The sequence below is a fragment of the Choloepus didactylus genome, chromosome 4, assembly GCF_015220235.1.
Source record: "Choloepus didactylus isolate mChoDid1 chromosome 4, mChoDid1.pri, whole genome shotgun sequence".
Lineage (NCBI taxonomy): Eukaryota > Metazoa > Chordata > Mammalia > Pilosa > Megalonychidae > Choloepus > Choloepus didactylus.
In genome coordinates, this window is record NC_051310.1 from 139,448,498 (window position 1) to 139,468,100 (window position 19,603).

The 19,603-nt window shown below is 48.5% G+C and overlaps 1 protein-coding gene and 1 long non-coding RNA gene across 4 annotated transcripts in view; one reads left to right on the plus strand and one right to left on the minus strand.

Moving 5' to 3' along the window:
* PLA2G4E (phospholipase A2 group IVE) overlaps positions 1-11,846 on the plus strand; it is a 35,812-nt gene extending 23,966 nt beyond the window's left edge. Inside the window, exons 12-20 of the mRNA XM_037834231.1 lie at positions 530-666; positions 2,620-2,842; positions 5,353-5,467; positions 6,003-6,140; positions 7,629-7,736; positions 8,326-8,529; positions 9,352-9,518; positions 10,652-10,835; positions 11,361-11,846. Coding sequence (XP_037690159.1) covers positions 530-666; positions 2,620-2,842; positions 5,353-5,467; positions 6,003-6,140; positions 7,629-7,736; positions 8,326-8,529; positions 9,352-9,518; positions 10,652-10,835; positions 11,361-11,578 — 1,494 coding nt within the window. The 3' untranslated portion in view covers positions 11,579-11,846. The remainder of the gene's footprint in view (positions 1-529; positions 667-2,619; positions 2,843-5,352; positions 5,468-6,002; positions 6,141-7,628; positions 7,737-8,325; positions 8,530-9,351; positions 9,519-10,651; positions 10,836-11,360) is intronic.
* Positions 253-14,079, minus strand: LOC119532128. 3 transcript variants are annotated; one of them, XR_005216478.1, is made up of 4 exons: positions 13,561-14,079; positions 5,238-5,346; positions 1,580-4,230; positions 253-845 (listed from the first exon to the last, which is right to left on the minus strand). It is a non-coding gene; the product is annotated as an uncharacterized LOC119532128 (long non-coding RNA). The 3 variants fall into 3 exon arrangements; XR_005216477.1 differs by lacking the exon at positions 253-845 and having other exon boundaries at positions 1,360-2,922; positions 4,149-4,230; XR_005216476.1 differs by lacking the exon at positions 253-845 and having other exon boundaries at positions 1,360-4,230.
* Positions 14,080-19,603: the final 5,524 nt, after the last annotated feature.

Below are 19,603 nucleotides of genomic sequence, written 5' to 3' on the forward strand. Positions count from 1 at the left end.
TCGGGAAACATACTACAGGCATTTGAGCCTCTGTCAACCCAGAGGTGACAACCCTGCTCCTTCCCACTTCATAACTCATTTCCTCCTGCCCTTATGAAAATGGTATGTATTGAGCACCTACTGTGCCCTGACATTAAATCCATCTACAAAGGATGCCGATTTGCCCCCACCAAGGAATCGCACACCAGCTAGGTTCTTGAGCAAGCCCCCCACCCCTCTGGACCCCAGTGTCACCATCCTTTAACTGAGGAAGTTGGATCAACAGTGCTAAGAACTTCCAGCCATGACCTTCTACAAGGTGTCAAGCCTCGTGCTGGGCTTCAGAGCCCTTTATAGACACCAACCATTGCATGTGGAGCTAAGGTCTCATTCTAGACCCGCCAGCTCTGCCAGGAGGTGGGGCGTGTCAGGAGTCTCAGTGCCCCACTCTCTCTCTCTGTGGCCAGCTCTCTGTCTGTCATTCCAAGGCTTCGTCCACCCCACTTGTCTCTGGAGCCCTCCCCAGCTGACTGCCTCTGTGTCCCCCTAGGTACCGCTGATAGCCATCATGGCCACCGGCGGTGGGACCAGATCCATGACTTCCATGTACGGCCACCTGCTGGGGCTGCAGAAGCTGAACATCCTGAACTGTGCCAGCTATATCACCGGCCTGTCGGGGGCCACCTGGTAAGGAGCCGGGAGCCACCGCCTCATGGAGTCCAGAGCAAGCAGCAAAGGCCGGCCTGGAGGCTCTGGTGGAGACCCCTCCTCCCCTCCAAGCTGGAGTGAGTCTGGGCAGCTCTGCCACTTATAGCTGTGTGACCTTGGGCATTCAGCTCAACTTCTCTGAGACTCCGTTTCTGTATCTGTAAAAGCAGGGATAACAATAACACTTACTTCACGGGGTTGTTGTAAGAGGCTCTCCCAGGACTGGGTACACAAGAGGCATTATACAAGGTGGCCGTTCCTGATGTTGCTATTTCCTGGGGCTGGGCAAGGACACAAGAGCATGGCAGCCAACAGTGGGCAAACTGCTAGTGCCACAGTCCCCATCCTGCTAGGAGGACGCGGCCACCCACTTTCAGGACTGCTCTGGCTGGCCGGACTTCAGGCCCCCCATCCATTGCCTGCCCACTCCCTCTGCCCTCCAAGCTTCCTTGGCCAGCCTGCTGCCAGGGCCCCCATCTCCTTGCTCCCCACTGTTGCCCCTGCTGGTGAGTCCAGGGAAAGGTTGACTTATCCACAGGAAGTGCAGTGCCTCAGCCCACCACAGTGTTTTAATTCCTTTTAAAATCAGAAGAAAACATGAACTTCTAGGTTGAGGAAAATGTTTTAAGAAATAATACATTTGTCTTTGTACAATGCAGTCATAAAATATAATTTTTAATATTTTTTATGGAGGAAAGAGTCCACAAAATTCATAATGCACCCTGGCCCAGGGTGGCAGGGCCCCTGCGACCACCCAAGGCCTCTCAGCCAGTGCTGTGTCTAATTCTCTCCGTGTCTGATGGGTCTTTGAGCCCTCTAGGGTCCGTGCTGTGCCTCTCATCCTGGAGGAGCTCTGGGTGACTCTCATTTGAGTAGGTGGACGTGAACTCACCTTAGGAGAGCCTCAGGGCTCCTGGCGTCGAGCCTTCCTCATCAGGGGCCAGGAGGCATCAACCCAAATGGGAGAGAAGGAAGAGCTGACAGGTATCAAGCGCTGACTCTGTGTCAAGCAATGTGGTGACTGCTTTCTGCTTTCTATGGAGCATCTCATTTTTCCTCACAGCAACCCTATGAGGAACGTGTTATCATCATGCTCATTTTATAGCCGGGGAAACAAAGGCACAGAGCAGTAAAGCAATTCACCCTGGATCACTCAGCTAGTAAATAGTAGAGCTAGGATTTGAACCCAGGCCGTCTGACTCCAGGGTTCATGTTCTTAACCTCCTCATGGTAGATAAGGGAGAAAACTTGCTTCCATCAGGGTCTAGGGCACCTGCATCTTCCTGGCCCAGGGCAGGGGGCTGGGAGGAACTCGGATGCAGCCAGGGTGAGGGTTTGCCCGGCCTGGGGAAAGAACTGCGAAGTATTCTTTTTAAAATGACCATTTTTAATGTTTTGTTTTTTAAAGGTTTTTAAAAGGATAAAAGTAACAGAGTAAACCTTATAGAAAGCAGGTTGCTTTTTCTTAAGGAAATCTGTCCGTTAACCTGTACTTTCACCAACCGTGCCAATGTATTGCTCTAACCACTTGACACTAACTCATTTAATCTTCACAAGAACTCCATGAATAGCTACTATTATAATTCTCCCCATTCCACAGATACAGAAACTGAGGTGAAGAGAGGGTAAGTGATATGGACAAGATCACTGAGCTGCTGATTGGCAGAGCCTGGTTTTGAAACCAGAAGATCTGTTCCAGAATCCTCACTCTTAACCAATATGTTATACTAGCACGGGATAGGTGTGCAAGAAATGGTAGCAATTTTGTTTCTCGGTAGTTATGTTCAAAGCCCCCCGCCCCGGGTTTCCTTCCTTCCAGCTCTTCTCCTGGCAAATTAGGGCTTCTGCTGGCCTGCCCACCTTCTCTCCCACCAGGGTCAAGGCTTGACTGAACCTGGGGCAGCTCTATCAGCAATGCCTGTCTCTCTCCAGGACCATGGGTACCTTGTACCAAGATCCCGAATGGTCCTCTAAAAACCTGGAACCTGCCATCTTCGAGGCCCGGAGACACGTGGTAAAGGACAAGATGCCTGCTCTGTTCCCAGACCAGCTCCTCAAAGCCAAGGAGGAGCTTTGGCAACGTAGCCAGGAAGGCTACAAGGTCACCTTTACAGACTTCTGGGGGCTGCTGATCGAGGCCTGTCTAGGGGATAAGGTGAGTGCTCAGCTTCTCTTGGGCCCCTCCTTGCCCCAGCTGGATGTCCAGCTCTCTTTCTTCATCAGGAGGGTCTGGACCTAAATTGCAGCAGAAAGGTGTTAAGTTAGACTTGCAGATATATCCTCAGGCTGTAAGAACCATGAGGTGCCCAGTGCATGATGGATGAAGATGGTGGGATTGTCTTCCCACAAATCCTTTAGAGTATGAGTGAGACCCTCATGTTGGGGGTGGCTCAGGTGCAGCCCTGCAGAGACACAGCACGTCTTCTGAGAAACAGATGCCAAGATGGTTTTAAACATGCAAAAAATTCTATTAGAGGAAATATCTGTGAGAGGAAATGAGGAGGAAGCTGGGAATGCTGGAGAAACATCGGTCTGTGAGGCAAATCTGACTTCTAGTGGAGGAGAAAGGGAAGAAAGTTTGGGTGGAAGCTTCCTAGACTGCTGTGTGGTCTGAGAGAGGTTTGGCAAGGCCCTGGGAAAGTCCTCTCACCAAAGGTGGCCATCAGAGGGGTCCCGACTCCCCCATAATGGGCCTGCCTCAGTATCCCTGCTGCAGTAGGTCATGGGCTGGGAGCAGCCGATGGGAAGTGTAGCTTCAGCACAAACTCAGCGATGGATTTCAGAGTGTAGCAGCCAGGGCCCTTGGTCAAATACAGTCTCGGTAGCTGGGGGTCTGCAGGGCTTGTTCTCATGGCCACCACACAGGCAATGGGCCCTATGAGGTTTCTTCCTGCTGTGAGCTCCAATGGCACTGTCAATATGTGCCCAACAAGAGAACTAGCCTGTGTTGGGACCCAGCTGCCATGAGACCCATTTAGGATATGGTGGAGCGGTGGGATCCCCATGGGATAATGTGATCTGGGACATCAGGGAGGGCTCAGCAAACACCTGGACACTTCTGGATGTATGGACTCCAGAGAGGAACCAACTTTGGCCTTTGCTTGGCAGAACTTTCCACCTACCCTCTATCCAGGCCCATGGCTGTCTGCCCTCCTCTCAAAGGTCCCTGGAGAGTTCTTCATGCCAAAAGGAGGAGAGGCAGCAAGTTATGTATTTTCTAGTACATCCCATCTTCCAGGAAACTCAAAACCCAGATACTTCAAGCCACAAAGATGACCTGAACATCATCTTCAACACTCATTCATTCCCCCCATTCATTCTTTCAACAAAATTAAGTACATCCTGCATTCCAGGAACTGTGCTGGGCAATGGGATTCAGACATGAATTAGCCTGATTTCCAACTCGAAGTGCTCACAGCTTCTGATGAATCCCACCCCATTCTGCCCCTTTGATAACTCACCATCTAATCTGTCCTCATGATGAAGCAGAGGCTGAAGGTGTTGGCAGGATGGGATTGTAATTCTGGCCCTGCTCCTTACTATCTGTTAAATGGGGATTACATGAGTGAGTGGTAATTAATATTTTTAAAAATAGTTAAGGCCCCATGTGATGAAGCAGAAAGCTCTATGAGTTCTATATCAGAAGTCTGGGCATTACCTGAGGTTTGGTACAGGGAAATGGGGATGCCAGGAAAACTCCGATTCAGTTTAGAGTTGATATTGGGAGGCCTCTGTTCTTACATTCTGGCCAAGGCAGGAGCCACTTTCCCTCGGGCCCCCTGGACAATGAGGGTGCACTGGGCTCTTCCCCAAGTCTGTGATTGCTCCACTTTCAGGATGGTCAGCTCTTTGATGCCCAGATCTCTGGACCCAGTTACGGCAGGCGCTCTATATGCCCAAGAGTTGTTCAGCCCACATTTGTGTTTATCATCCCACACAAGTTCCATGGCCTTCACACACTTGGGTCACCATGGACTGTCACCCAGAGGCCAGAGCCCAGACAGCTAGATCTCCATCCTGCCTCGTCTACACTGGCTGAGGTGGGAGGTGGCCCGTGACCCAGGCTGATCTGCAGGGCTGGTCTGATTACAGAGAGCAGAGAGCAGGCACTCAGGGAGACCTTGGCTACCATCTAGTCAAAACAAGAAAGAAAGAAAAGGAAGGAGGGAAGGAAGGGAGGGAGGGAGGAAGAAAAACTTTTTTTTAAACCCCAAACCAAATTTTACGAGGGAGCCCAACAGGTCAAGCAGAAAAAAAAGTAGAGTCGCTCCTCTTTAAGTGGAGGGAAGATGATGAGAACAGAGAAGGGCATTGCTGGTCTGTCCAACCCCTGCCCCTTCATCCTCCACCTCCAAGACCTCAAGTGACCCTGGGACTCTGAGGGATACCCCTAAGCTGCAGATCTGGTCCCACCCCCTTCATCTATAGAGGAGGGGCCAAAGCCGGCTGTCTGGGGTGGTAGACAGCCCAGGGATGAGTAGTGCATTCTGTGGTTACATTTTAAGAGAGGGGTTGCCTGGCGCCAAATATGCAGGACAGCCAGGCCTTACCTGGGACATTCAGGGGCCAGGAACCAGGCTCCTGGGACCAAGATGGAGTCCTCATTCTGTGCTGTCCTCCAGGCTACTTGTCTGCTTCTTCTCCAACCATTTCCTTTTCCTGCAGAGAAACGAATGCAAACTGTCAGAGCAGCGAGCTGCTCTGTGCCGGGGCCAGAACCCTCTGCCCATCTACCTCACCATTAATGTCAAGGATGATGTAAGCAACAAGGATTTCAGAGGTAACCTGGTGGCTAGCGATTTACCAGGGGGGTCCCTTCTTAGCGGGCAAAGAACCCAGCACTTCCAGGTCTCCCCATCCCACCATACTTCTGCCAACTGCACGTCAAAAGGCTGTGCTAACAGCTGAAGAAATCTGCCCTGCTTTGTGGGGAGGGGGGAGGGTATTGAGTTATGGGGGGCAGGTGAGTCCCGTGGCTTCCCTGGGCCCGCATTTGATGGGACGGGGGAAATAAAGGTCACAAAAGGAAAGGGTCTTAGATATTACTTAAGTTGCCCACAGGGAGGGACTCAAAATACCTGCTTGCTTTGGGTCAGTTTTGTTCCCCACTTGGGCTGCGAACCTGAGTCTTCACACCTGCCGGCAGAAACCTCGCATCCTGAGCAGACAGTGCCCCCATGTGGCCTAGGGGGGAAATGCAGCCTCCCTGTCCCCAGCTCCCCTGGGCCCGGGAGCCAGTGCAGACCCAACGCAGACCAGGAGGGAGGGCTCTCCCCTGCCTGGGACCGACCCCTGCCCTGCTTGTTCATGTGCAGAGTGGTGCGAGTTCTCCCCCTATGAGGTGGGCCTGCAGAAGTACGGAGCCTTCATCCCCACCGAGCTCTTCGGCTCCGAATTCTTCATGGGGCGGCTGATGAAGAGGATCCCCGAGTCTCGGATGTGCTACATGCTAGGTGCCTCCTGGCTGGGGGGCTCCCATGGGCACCCCACCCCACGCTGGGCAGGCACCACCTTCGGGTTAGAGGACTTGCAGGGAGGCACACTAGAGTCCCGCAGGATCTTGTCCCAGGTAGTGGGGCTGGTTTGGGGCTACCCCTTGAGCATGTGGCCCTCCTAGCATTTTCCAGCATCACATCATCCCAGGACACTCTCCCAAACCCACCCCCAGACAGGCCTTGAGGACGGCTCCAATCTCCCTGAGGACCCTTGGGCCCCCAAGGGCCTGTCAGGGACCCCTAAGCCACTGGAGACCAAAGAGGACTGTCCCAACATACTGGCCTCCAGTGGTTTCTCTCTGGGGTCAGCTCAGAACCAGACTGGGAGTAGCAGGCTGAGATCACAGCTTCTGCAACTCCAGCGCTTCAGCCCCAGGCAGGCAGCTGAGCATCTGCTTCCGAGGACCTGCCCCAAGCCCTGGGATCGCAGGAGCCAGAGGGGACCACTGGGTGATGGGCCGAGTCCCTGGGGAAGCCTAGCCCTGCTCCCTCCCCACCGTGATCTTTCAGAAGCCAGGTCCACTGTGGGCAGGGGCCTGACCCGGCAATGTCCCCTCTTACGGTTCTTCCCTTCAGGGTCTGAACTACATCTATCAGAGATCAACCTCAAAAAACAGACCCATCTTTACGGCCTCAACAGTAGCTTTGCCTGTATTTAAACTAATTGTTCTGCACCCACCTCCCTCCATTTCTCTCTCTCCAACCCATCCCAGAAGATCCAGTTCAAGCCCCATTTCTTCTGTGGAGCCTGCCTATAAGCCCCTAGCCCACTGCGGCCTGCCCTTCCTCTGAAATATGCTGTTTGTCTCCTCCACTCATTGGACATGTGGTGCAGAGAGCTGCAGTTAAGACACATGGGTTTTAACCCTGGCTTCTTGTTGAATAGCTGTGGTAAAGTTACCTCACCTCTCTTAGCCTCAGTTTTCTCTTCTGTAAATTGGCCTTAAGAGTAAAACCTACCTTATAAAGGATCAGATGGGTCAATGTATGTGAAAGATCTCGTATGAGCTTTATTATTAATGTGTTACATTTAAAAATCATCATAATAGGAGGTAGCATTACATTTAGTGAGTGCTCACCACATACCAGCACTGTCCTAAATCCTTTAGGGGTATTAACTTGTGATAGTGGTGGACTCTGGACTTGAACTTGAAGCCGATGCCCATCCACATTAAGTCCCTGCTGGGGCTGTGTCCTACACCTTTGTATGCTCTTCCAGCACTGAGGGAGAGAGAAGAGCTGAGGGCCAGGAGCCAGCAGCTATGTGTGTCCAGCAGACACCTGCTACACAGTGGGGAGAGGGAAACAGAAGTCCATCCCACCCTCTGAGCAGCCCGACTTGGAGGGGGATCAAGGCCAAGGCAGAACCAGTCAGTGCTGGGATGGACCCAGGGCTCCTGGGCTGGCCCCTGACTCTAAGATGCCCATCCTGGCCCATCTCCCTAGGTTTATGGAGCAGCATCTTCTCTCTGAACCTGCTGGATGCCTGGAATCTGTCCCACACCTCGGAGGAGTTTTTCCACAAATGGACGAGGGAGAGAGTGCACGACATCGGTGGGTGACCCCGCGGCTGCCCCTCATGGTTGGGTCATCGGGAAGGGTCATGAATTGAGGGCCAGACTGACCTGTCACATCTCTCAGAGTAGTCCCTAAGGCCCACAGAGATGGGAAGGCATGGGGGCCTATAGAGTCTTACCTGCCTGGAGAGGAGGGTGAATGCAGATGGAGACACCTGTGCCAAGGCCCAGCCGCAAGCCTGGGGGGCAGCCCTGGCCTGGTCAGGGGAAGTGTGGAGCCACTGTGAAGTAGACGTGACAGGGCTGGCACGGTGCCCAGGGGAGCTGATGAGGGTAGGACCTGTGAGCACAGTCTAAGGTCTCTCTTCTAGACTCCCCGTCCTGCCTGGGACTCCTCCTTGCCTGCCACCCTCCCTGTCTGTCTCCACTACCCCATTCCTATTCTACGCCTCTCACCTGGGTCCTCCTGGCTCCAAGGACAGGGCCTTGAGAGCTAGGCAAGGAAGGTGTGAACTGCACTTACAACAGCTGGCCGCGGAGGCTAGGCAGCCATGCAATGCTGAACTGGGCAATCTATGGCACCCCAACTCTTGTAACTTGCCTCCCAATTCTCCTCTCCCCTGCAGAAGATGAGGGGCTCCTGCCTGAAATCCCCAAATGTGATGCCACCGTCCTGGAGACGTCAGTGGTGATCCCAGGGTCGTGGCTGTCTAATACTTTCCGTGAGATCCTCACTTTCCGGACCTTTGTGTCTGAGTTCCACAACTTCCTGCGGGGGCTGCAGCTGCACACTGACTACCTCCAGAATGACCAGTTCTCCAAGTGGAAAGGTACCCCAGCCTGGGCTGCTCCTGGGGCTGCCTCTGCTTGCAGGACAGAGAAGTGGATGCCCAGGCTGCCACAGAGAATGGATTTGAACTCCTCTGACCGTGTTAATTGGGTCAGGTGGCAGACACCCCCCACGGTGTATTCCAGTTAGGTGTTGCCTTGAACAGGGAGCAGTGTGGGTATTTAATGAACTGAATCTGTACAAGCAATGGTGAAACTTTCTGCAGTAGTGCTGTGGGGGTGCCTTTTACACAGACTCAATGTGAATGGTGGCCCCAGGAGTTGGGCAGAGATGGCTGAGCTCAAGACCCCCCCCCCAAAGTGCTAAGTAGCAGAGCCAGGCCCAAACCATGGTCTATCAGCTTTACTTCTGCACCTTTTCCCATCCCTCAAAGACTCTGAGGTTGACTTCCCGCCTTCTCTGGTATTTCATTTGGCCACAGCCTGCACATGGTTGCTTGAGCCGAATGGTCCTCACCCTCCGGGGCAAAGGCAGCTGGTTCTGAGCCCAGGGTTTGCCCTAATTATAGGATGGTTTTAAGCCCTGCCACCTCCACAAGTTCTATGGCTGGGTCATAGAGGGTTTTTGTGCATATTCCATATAAAAGTTGCTAAAACCCCAAGAAAATGCTGTTCTTTTGCAGCCCACCCAGAGGGGCCCCTGAGACTCACTGGGAGGGTCCTGGCCAGAACAGAGGGTGCTGGAGGCCCAGGCTGACAGAGGGACGTTCCCAGCAGGGTACTCCATGCCTGCCAGGTCCCCTGACCATTCACTGAGACCCGGCTGCTCTGGCCTGTGGGTAACCGGAAGGCTTGGCTTTCAGACACAGTGCTCGACTGTTTCCCAAACCAGCTGACACAGTCGGTGAACCACTTGTGCCTTCTGGACACTGCATTCTTTGTCAACTCCTGCTACCCGCCCCTCCTAAGGCCAGAGAGAAACGTCGACGTCATCATCCACCTCAATTACTGTGCCGGGTCCCAGACAAAGGCAAGTGCATCAAAGAAAGGCTCCACCCTGAGCAAGGGCGCCTGAGGCCAGCTGCTGAATCAGGGCTGCAGAATGAGGGCTGCGGAACCCGGGTGTCTCCACCAGCTGTGAAATAGGAGAAGGGGCGCTCCCAACGTGGCATCTGAGGAGCTCAAGCAGCAGGGCTGCCATGCGTGATGTGAGAGTAGACAGACAAACTTTAGGGGGGGTGCCAGCTGGCCCCACACACTGCGGGGCAGAGTGTTGTGTAGATGCACTTAGCAAATTCCAATTTTATTCTTGGATTTGAGCTTTTGCCATATTTGGCTATTCTTCAGCAAACGTAGGAGGGGGGAAAAAAAAGAGTTTTAAAAAATAACCCTAAGAGAGCCCAGTCCATGCTAAAGCTTTGTACCGCATTTCAAGAGCTTGGAATGTCTTATTTTCAAAATAATCACGCACCCCTCCCCTTACAAAGGCATATATTCCTCCACATAATTGCACTAAAGATCCTAAGCCAGAGGCTTTTGTTTATTTTTATTTACTTTTGAAAAGTTCTGGCCCTTTTAAGGAGAGACGCTAGTTTTGGGGGGCCTAGTTTATCCTGTCCTATCCTAAAGCCAGGGCACGGGGGTGTAGACCAACAGGAAGGATGATGAAAACACTGTGCCCTAAGTTTGTAAGAGATGTGGCAATGCCCTTTCTCATGCGTCATCTGCTCCTTATGTCAGCTCATTGAGATAAACACCACAGCTGCTATTTCCTCATGTTATTGATAAGGAAACTGAAGCACAGAGAGGATAAGTGATTTGCTTGAGGTCACACAGCCAGAGAGCAGGGAACAGGGGCAGAACTAATGGGATTCTGACCCTCTAAGTCCAGTGCTCTTTCACTTCCATCAGTTTTATAAAGACACCCTCTGAAAATCCTTTCCAGCCCGGTGATGTCCAAAGTCCATGACATCTCACAGGGGCCTGGTCACCCACAATTCCCAGGCTGCTTTCACATCCACTCGGGTCTGTGTCTGGGTGAAATATCACCAAAAGGGCTCTGTCCATTTTACTTCTGGATAGAGCTTTTACTTCTGGATAGATCTAAGAACTCTGTGTTTCTTATCTCTCCACACTCAAGCATGTCCTCCTATGATATTCTAGCCCATGAAACAAACCTGTGAGTACTGCACCGTGCAGAGCATCCCCTTCCCCAAATATGAGCTGCAAGACAGTGATGAGAATCTCAAGGAATGCTACCTGATGGAGAACCCCCAGGACCCCAATGCCCCCATCGTGATCTTTTTCCCACTCATCAACGACACCTTCCAGAAGTACAAGGCCCCAGGTAAGCTGCCTCCACACGTGGTTCCCAGCACCCAATGAGAGTGCCTGTTTTTAGACTTGTAGTCTTCTCATAGCGCTGTTGGGGAAGCCGGGCTTAGCTCCAGTGTCAGTCAACTTTGGCTTTGACAAGGAAGAACAGACCACCTCTACAAGCTAGCAAGCGCACCCCCTACCCATTTATTCATGCAGCATTTATTGTGATCCAACTATGTGCCAGTGTGTTTGGCCCGGGGACCGTCCTAAAATGGATAAGGTGCACCCCCGCCCTGAGGTGTGTTTGCACATGTGCACGCGTGAGTGTGCCTGTGGGTGTGCACAAGTGAATGTGGGTGTGTACCTGAGTGTGCACGCATAAGGGTGCATGGTTGTGTGCGTGCATGAATGTGTGTGTGTGCAGGCATATGCACATTCGCATGCATGTGTGTGTCCGTGTGTGCAGGGGTAGGCCTCAGGGAGAGATATGGAATCAAGTCTTTATAACCTAACCTAATAAGGAGCTGCAGTGAGTCCTTCTGTGGCCTCCCAGGTGTGGAGCGGAGCCCCGAAGAGCTGGAGAAGGGCCAGGTTGACATTTATGGCCCCCAATCTCCCTATGCCACCAAGGAGCTGACATACACGGAGGACGCCTTTGACAGGCTGGTGAAGCTCTCCGAATACAACATCCTGAACAACAAGGACAAGCTCCTTCAGGCCTTGCGCCTGGGGGTGGAGAAGAGGAAACTGAAGAGCCAGTGTCCCTCCTAAGCCCCAGGGAGCCCCACGGTTCCCGAGTCTGCGTCTGCGGAGCGAGCGGAACCCGCAGGGCTGACGCGCCCACGCCGCCGGCTCGGCTCTCTGGCAGGGGGTGGCTGCTGGCCTGAGCTTCCTATCAGAAAGTAAAACTGTTTAAGATGTTCAGGGGCAGAGAGAGAGAGAGAGAGAGAGAGAGAGAGAGAGAGAGAGAGAGGGAGAGAGAGAGAGAGGGAGAGAGAGAGACAAAGGAAAAACAAGGGGATGCGTTGGGATTTTACACTCATTGGGGTTTTGGGATTTTACACTCATTGGGGTTTTTTTAAACCCTTCCCTGCAGGGAAGGCAAACGTTTGCGGTGTGAGGGTAAAATCATGGTCTAAGAAAGAGGCTGGTTCCCCAGAAACCTTGGACCCAGAGCTGGAGCTCAAGGATCCAGCAGCCCTCCCCTCTCTCCCTCCTCTCTGCCTCCTCCCCTGGAGGGCCAAGAGGACCCCAGAAAGTTTTCTCTAGAAAAACCTTAAAAAAAGAAAAAAAAATTAAGGCAATTATATTCTTGGGTTTTTATAGGCAATTATATTTTGTGATTTTTATTTTTATGTATCAGGATATTAATAGGAAGCATGACAGAAAATCTAGATGGAGCGCCAAAAACTGCCTAGCCCCTTCAACAACAAAACCAAACAGGGGCCTGAGTTTCAATGGTGCCTCTCTAGTCTCCCGGCGCCCAGGGACTGGTGATCCACATGATGCCAACCAGGCGGCCAAAACCAATGACAGGCCAGGCAGAACCCAAATCTGCAGCCCACTGGCACCAAACGAGGCTCAGGGAAGCAGCTCAGAGAGCTTTGGGCAACTGAAGGTAGACGGGGTCGGGCACCAGGGCTTGGTGGGCGATGCTGCCCCGTGCTGCCCCCAGGAGGCTCAACGAGGAACTGCTCCAGCAGCCCTTCTCAGTTCTCCTACTGCCCTACATCTCTGTTTCCAAGATGGGATTATTTATTTTTAAATGTGATTCCTTTTATTTATCATGTAAACACTGTGGCCAGTACATCCCAACCCCTGGGGAGTCACCTAGACAGAATGAAACCAGGAAGGATTAACCAGAAAAAGGACTGGCTTAAAACCCCTAAGTAAGGGGCCAATCCTTGGAAATGATTTCCCAATGAATCTCTGGGAAAGACGTGGGACACAGAGAGAGCCAAACAAGGTCACCAGGTCCCCCATCAGGCTGGGAGCTTAACCAAAGAAATGTGTACCCTGAGCCATTGATGCCCAGGCCAATAAAGTTGTAACTTGGAAAGCTGTGGGGCTCTTTGTGGGCGGCTGTGCTCCTCAAGCAGTCCTTCAGTTGTTAAGAGACAGTGTTGACAGATGCCAAAAGTTTAGAAAAATTGGCCTCCGATTTACATCCTTGCTACTCAGAGTGTGGTGGGGAGCTGGTTAGAAATGCAGAATCTCAGGCCCCACCCCAGCCAAACAGAATCAAAATCTGCATTTTAAGGCGATCTCCCTTCCCCCAGGTGGTTCCTACACACATTAATGTTGGAGAAGCATCGATCTATGCCACTTTCTCCCATCAGCTTGGTTAGCAGGCATCAATCAACTCCCTTGAGCCACTGATAAACTGGGCTTCTGGACCAGCAGCTGGACCCCATACCAGTAAGCTAACCTGGGACGCCACCCCTCCCCTCCACCAGAGCAGCCAGCTCAAAGGGCCTCCACTTTGGCTCTTTTGCTTTCCGACTGCAACAAACAGGCTTTCCTTAAATTTTCAAAGAGTGAGCCAAGCCACAGGATCTGTTTTAAGGGGAAGGCAGCCACGCTTTGAATTCATCAAAGAATTTAAATTAGGTTTATAAGATCGTTGTATTATATGAGCATGGAATAAAATGGCCATATGGGCAAACGCTTTTGACTCATCTGCTTTCATTATCTGATGCTGCAAAACATGCAAAACATGCAAAACACCTGCCCTCACCCATGCCCCAGCTTACCTAATCCCTCTCCTTCCTCCAGACTTCCTGCTCACCGTTGCCAGTGTTATTCCTAAAAGGCCACGTTCACCCAATCCCTTCTCTCCTCAGAAGTCTTCATTTCCCACTGCAGGGGTCCCACTTTCTAGTGGTGAGACCCTCCTCTGCTGTTATGAAACCATGTCACCAAGTAGGAGCATCATCTCATACTAATCCATACCGTTTCCAGCTCAAACTTTTTCAGGAAGCATTGACTGAGAAGGGAAAGGCAGCAGGCACCGACTGAGCTCCTCCTTTATACACAGCGGCCTGTGAATGGGCTCCGCTTTCCAGAAACTTTGATTTTAGTTGACGGGAAGAAACACCTACAGACAGTTAAACAGTGAGTTAGCTACTAAAACAACGCTGGAGAGGTCACAGAGCAGGAGACGAGTAAGGGCCACACCAGGGCAGAAAGACAACAGCGTCATCAACTCCGAGAAGGGGAGGCACACGGGGTCCTGCAGCGGTCAGGGGACGCTCCCTCCTCAGGTTCCCTGCTCTCTGCCTATAAATGTGATTAAATAGAAAATGTAAATAAAATCCCTCCCTCCGCATCTCCCCCCTTTCCTTCCCAAGAGAGCCGCCCAGCCCAGTCCCCCAGTCCCACTGCAGATGCTTTCTACGCCTACCTCTCAATGAAAACACTTCTCCCAAGGTCACCAATTGCCAGATACACTGAGCTAAATGCAACCAGCCCTGTACAGGCCTTATCTTACTCGATTGTTCTGGGCATTTGGCACCGCAAAACACTCCCTCCTTCCTGAAACCCTCCCTTCCCCTGACTTCCTTGCCAAGAGCAGTTCAGTTCAGCTTGCAAATATTTATTGCCTGCTCACTACATGCCAGTCACCGTCAAAGGCACTGCGCCAACAAAGAGGACTAACAATTGACCCCAAACTTCAAGCAGCTTCCTTCTGAGGCCCACATGGAAACAGTGCCTTACAATATGGAAAGAAAGCACCCAGTTAGCAGTACAATACAAGGGACACCAAGAGGGACTCCCAACCCAGCCACAGGTGGGAAGGGGCCAGTTCACTATATATCTTCTGTCCACTATATATCTTCTGTCCAGGGTTTCTCTCTGCCTTTTTATCCCCTCCTACAGGCCTGTCCTCTGGCCTCTCCTCCCTGCTCTCTTTAACTGCTAGTATTCCTCCAGGTTCTTTCCTTGACTATCCTTTCTTCTTACCCTATGCCCTTTTTAAGCCATCTCACCTCCCTCAGGACTTCAGCTACCACTTTTATTTTGAAAACTCTCAAACCTTTAGCTCTAGCATAGCTGATCTCCTAAGTTCTAAACTCATGTATTCAAATTCTGTATCTGTTAGCATTATTTTGGCTATATTTTGGCTTAAACAAAATAGAAAAAGTTTATATCACTGTTTCTCATCAGAGACCCAGGGTCCTTTCAGCTCTTTCTTCTCATCCTCAAGATTGTCTTCTGATTCAAGATGGCAGCTGGAGCTCCACCCATCAGGTCCTCATTCCAGACAGGAGGGAGGAGAAAGGGGTCTGAGTTCTTGCTATCAAGTCACCAAATCAACCTCTGACTGCCTACCTCTTGACTTCCCATCTGTGAAAGAGAACTAAACTTTTATCTTAAGATAATAAGAATTACCTGCCATTCTGGTTGTCTATTGCTGAGCATCAACTGCCCCCAAAATTTAGTGGCATACAATAACCACTGGACAGCTCTTGTCCACGGCCTCAGCTCAAATGACTTGAACTGCTGGGGAGGACTCCAGTGGCTGAGATCTGAAACGGCTGGGGTTACAGAACCCACTTCCAGGATGGCTTCTTCGCTCACCTGTCTGGTGCCTGGGCAGGTAAGGTTGGAGGACAGGCTCAGCTGGGACTGTCAATAGGAACACCTCCATGTGGCCTCTCCAGAATGGCAGTCCCAAGACAGTCTTCTTAAACGGCAATCAGGCTCCAAAAGTGCAAGCTCCCAGCCAGCACAGAGGCAGTAGCATGGCCTTTTATGACCCAGCCTCAGAAGTCACATACCATTCACTTCCACAATACTCTATTAGTCAAAGCAGTCACAGTCAGTCCAGACCCAAGGGAAGAGAACAAGACCCCACCTCTGGATGGAAGGCATGCCAAGAAATTTGTGGTCATGTTTTAAACCCCAGCCTGTAATACTTGAATGTTTAACATTGACCATCCCTGCCCACCTTCCACTAAGTGAATGCCTCATTTTAGGTTCTGCGATTGCAGACTCCATTTCCAATAATAAATTCTGTGTTAGTTAGGAATTGCTTTCACCTCTAACAGAGACCTGAAAAACTGTGGGTTAAACACACTATTGTAAAAGAAGCCCAAGGTTGGCACGGCAGTTCCATGATCATTAGGAACCCTGCTCCTTCCAGCTCCCTGTCTTACCATACCTTGTGTGGTCATTGGCCCGATGGCCCAAAATGAGCCCTGGAGCTCCAGCCATCACACCCATACTCCAGGCCACAGGAGGGAAGAAAGAGAGAAGAAGATTGAACTTCTTTTTAAGGAGACTTCCTGGAAATCTCATACAGAACTTGGTCTCGTGATCGAACTTAACTGCAGAGAGGCTGGGAAAGTGTGTGTGTGTATGTGCATGCGTGTGTGTGTTTTAATTGGGCATCAAAGTACCTAGCTAAAAACCAGGGTTCCATTACTGAAGGACAATTTATAGGCAACCAGCAATCTTGGTGCAAGTACCTACTAGACACGTCCACCTGTGTGTCCCACAAGACACACCTCAGAGTGGGAGCAGTGACTTGGGTAAATGGCCACACAGAAAGGAACAGAGTATCTGAGAGTGAAGGGGGCTATTTCCAGGTCAAAGTACCTCCTCTAACCTCCTCAGCACATGTCTCCCAGGCCTTTAACCACTCTGAAATTTAAGGCTTTCAGAGTAAAATGATGAACTAGGTAGACGTCTAAAGCAGAGCCTTGAACATAATGTGGGGCAAACCTTGTGTCCATCAAATTACCAAGGGGGTGGTATGGAGAACTCCCAGAAAAATTACAATAAAAATATCCATATAACAAAGACAGTCACAAATCTTATTATCAGGATAGTTATTTTAAGAAGTATTCAATTCAACATATCTCTGTGCAACTAATGGTACTCCCTTTAGAACTGCCCAGAATAGGTTTTAATCTGTAAAAACAACTAGATTCCAAAAATTGATTGTGGTGATGAATGCACAACTATATGATGATACTGTGAACAACTGTTGTACACTTTGGTTGACTGTATGGTATGTGAATATATTTCAATAAAATTGCATTAAAAATTGGATTCCAAAGTGACTAGAATTGCAGATTGTTTGGTCTGAAGAAAGAAAACCAAGAGAGAATCTCAATCTGCAAATGGATGCAGGATTTCTATCATGGGGAGGGATTAGTCTTCTCTACAGAAGAAAGAACAAGGACAAGAAAGCAGATGCTGCAGCTGTATGAAGACAGAAAAGGAAGGAAATGAAAATTGGAGAGTGTCTCCTCTGGACCAGGCTCTTTCAGAACCTTTTTTTTTTTAAGGATTAAAGAGAATATATTTTTTGGAGGGGGCCTTAAATTTTTTTCTGATTATGAAATATAATTATTGTGTAAATTTTGAAAAATACTGAAGTGCATAAAGAAGGAATCTAAAATCATGTATCATTCCAAAACTCAGGTATCATTACTATTTTGTAGTTTATCCTTCCTATCTTTCCCTTGGATAATTTAATTTTTTTTTACAAAAGTGCCCTTACCTTGTTCATTCACTTCATAATCTGCTGCCCCCCCTTAACAATATATTCTGAGCATTTTTCCAGATCACCAATATTTTTCTCATGTGACACAATTTTTGTGGCTGCATAGGAGTCTAACATCTATTTAACTAATCCTCCAAGGGCAACATCTAGCTACAGCTTTTCATTATTATAAATAATACACTAAGAAACATCTTTTAGATAAAGTTTTTCCATTCATTATTTCCTTAGGATAAGTTCCTAAAAGATTTTCTGGGTCAAAAAGTATGAGCAGTTTTAACAACTATTAAAGGTATAATTAATACACAATAAACTGCACATATTTAAAGTATAAAATTTGGTAAGTTTTGACATAGGTACACAATGACAAAAACATCACCACAATTAAGTAATGAACAAATGCTTTGCTCCCAAAAGTTTTCTCATGCCCTTTCTAATCCTTCCGTCCAAGCTGCTCCTGTTGGGTTAAGTTGGTTGTACCATTTTACATTCCCACCAACAACACATGAGAGTTCTGATTGCTCTATATCCTTGCCAATTTGGCATGATCAGTCTTCTTAATTTTAGACATGCTAATAGGTATGTAGTGGTATCTCATAGTGGTTTTAATTTGCATTTTCTTAATGACTAATGATGTTGACCATCTTTTCATGTGCTTATTTGCCATCCATATATCTTCTTTAGTGAAGTATCTGTTCATGTTTTCTTCCCATTTTTTAATTGGGTTGCTTGTTTTCTTATATTGAGGTTTTTTTTCACATTAATTTGTATCCTTTTTATTTTAGAATACATTATTAAATTATTTAAAGTTCCCTGTAAGTACAACGTTCCTCCAAAATGACCTATAGTGCTAGTTTTCATTTTTTTTGTAAGAATACATACTTAGAACAATTTTACTTTAACTTATAACTTAGGACTATTGGAAATGTACACTTGCAAAAGAATATTGCTTCAAAATTGAAAAGCATCATTGTTAAAATGTATAATATTCAAATTACATTTATACATAGAAGACTGAGATCAAATATTAAGAAATGAATACATACACTGATAATTTATAACAAAATAAATAAACACATAGAAACATATCAATATGTCTCTCATGAAGCCCCTTGAATATATATATATATATATATATACACAGACACACATATATATATAATTTTTTATGAAGTAGCAGTTTATTCATTCTGAGTGATTTTTCAGTTTCTGTATAAAAAAAGCCCTAAATTTCTGGGTGTCTTCCTGAAAGTCCAATACTCTGAGTGAAGGAGGAACTGATCATAGAGAACGTCACTTACGTGTCCAGGAGGTGAAGGTACAGAACTCCAGGCCATGGGACAGGGTCACGTGGATCCTCTGGCCTCAATGACCTTAGAACATGTTCAAGTCTCTTCTGATTTTTTCACATCAGTTTTGCCACAACTTCAAATTCCTGGTCACAGCTCTCTGGAAAACAATGGCTTCCCTCTGCTTCTTCCCTGTGCTCTCTTGGAGAGCTGGAGGGTCGCTGCGGAATAGCCTTGACGGGGACTCTCTGTCCCTGTTTTGGCTCAGTGGAAAAAGCCTCAGCCATTTTCAGTTCCCAGTATATTGAGTTTTGAGTGGTCTTTAAATATTCTGGATACAAGTCCTTTATCAGATAAGTGATTTGCAAATATATTCTCCCAGTCTGTGGATAACAGTATATCTCTAAGAGCAGACTTATAAATTTTGATGAAATCTAATTTATCAATTTTTTTCATTTATGAATCATGCTTTTGGTGACATCTAAGAAATTTCTCCCTAACCCAAGGGTACAAAGATTTTTTCCTATGTTTTCTTCTAGAAGTTTTATATTTTTAAGTTTCACATTTAGGTGTATAATCCATTCTGAGTAAATTTTTGCATATGGTGCAAGATATAGATCAAAGTTCATATTTGTACACATAGATATTTAATTGTTATGGCACAATTTGTTGAAAAGACATCCTTTATCCACTGAGTCCTTTGCACTTTGTCAAAAATCAATTGACTATATATGTGCATGTCTATTTCTGGACTCGTATTTTTTCAATTGACATATTTGTATATGTTACACCAAAACCACACTGTCTTGATTTCTGTGGCTTTATAACAAGTCTTGAAATTAGGTAGCATAAATCCTCCAACTTTATTATTTTTCAAAGTTGTTTTGGCTACTCCAGGTCTTTTGCACCTACATGTGAATTTTATAATCAGCTTGTCAATTTCTTCAAAAATAAACATCTTCTGGATAAAAGTCTTCTGGGATTTTTACTGAGATT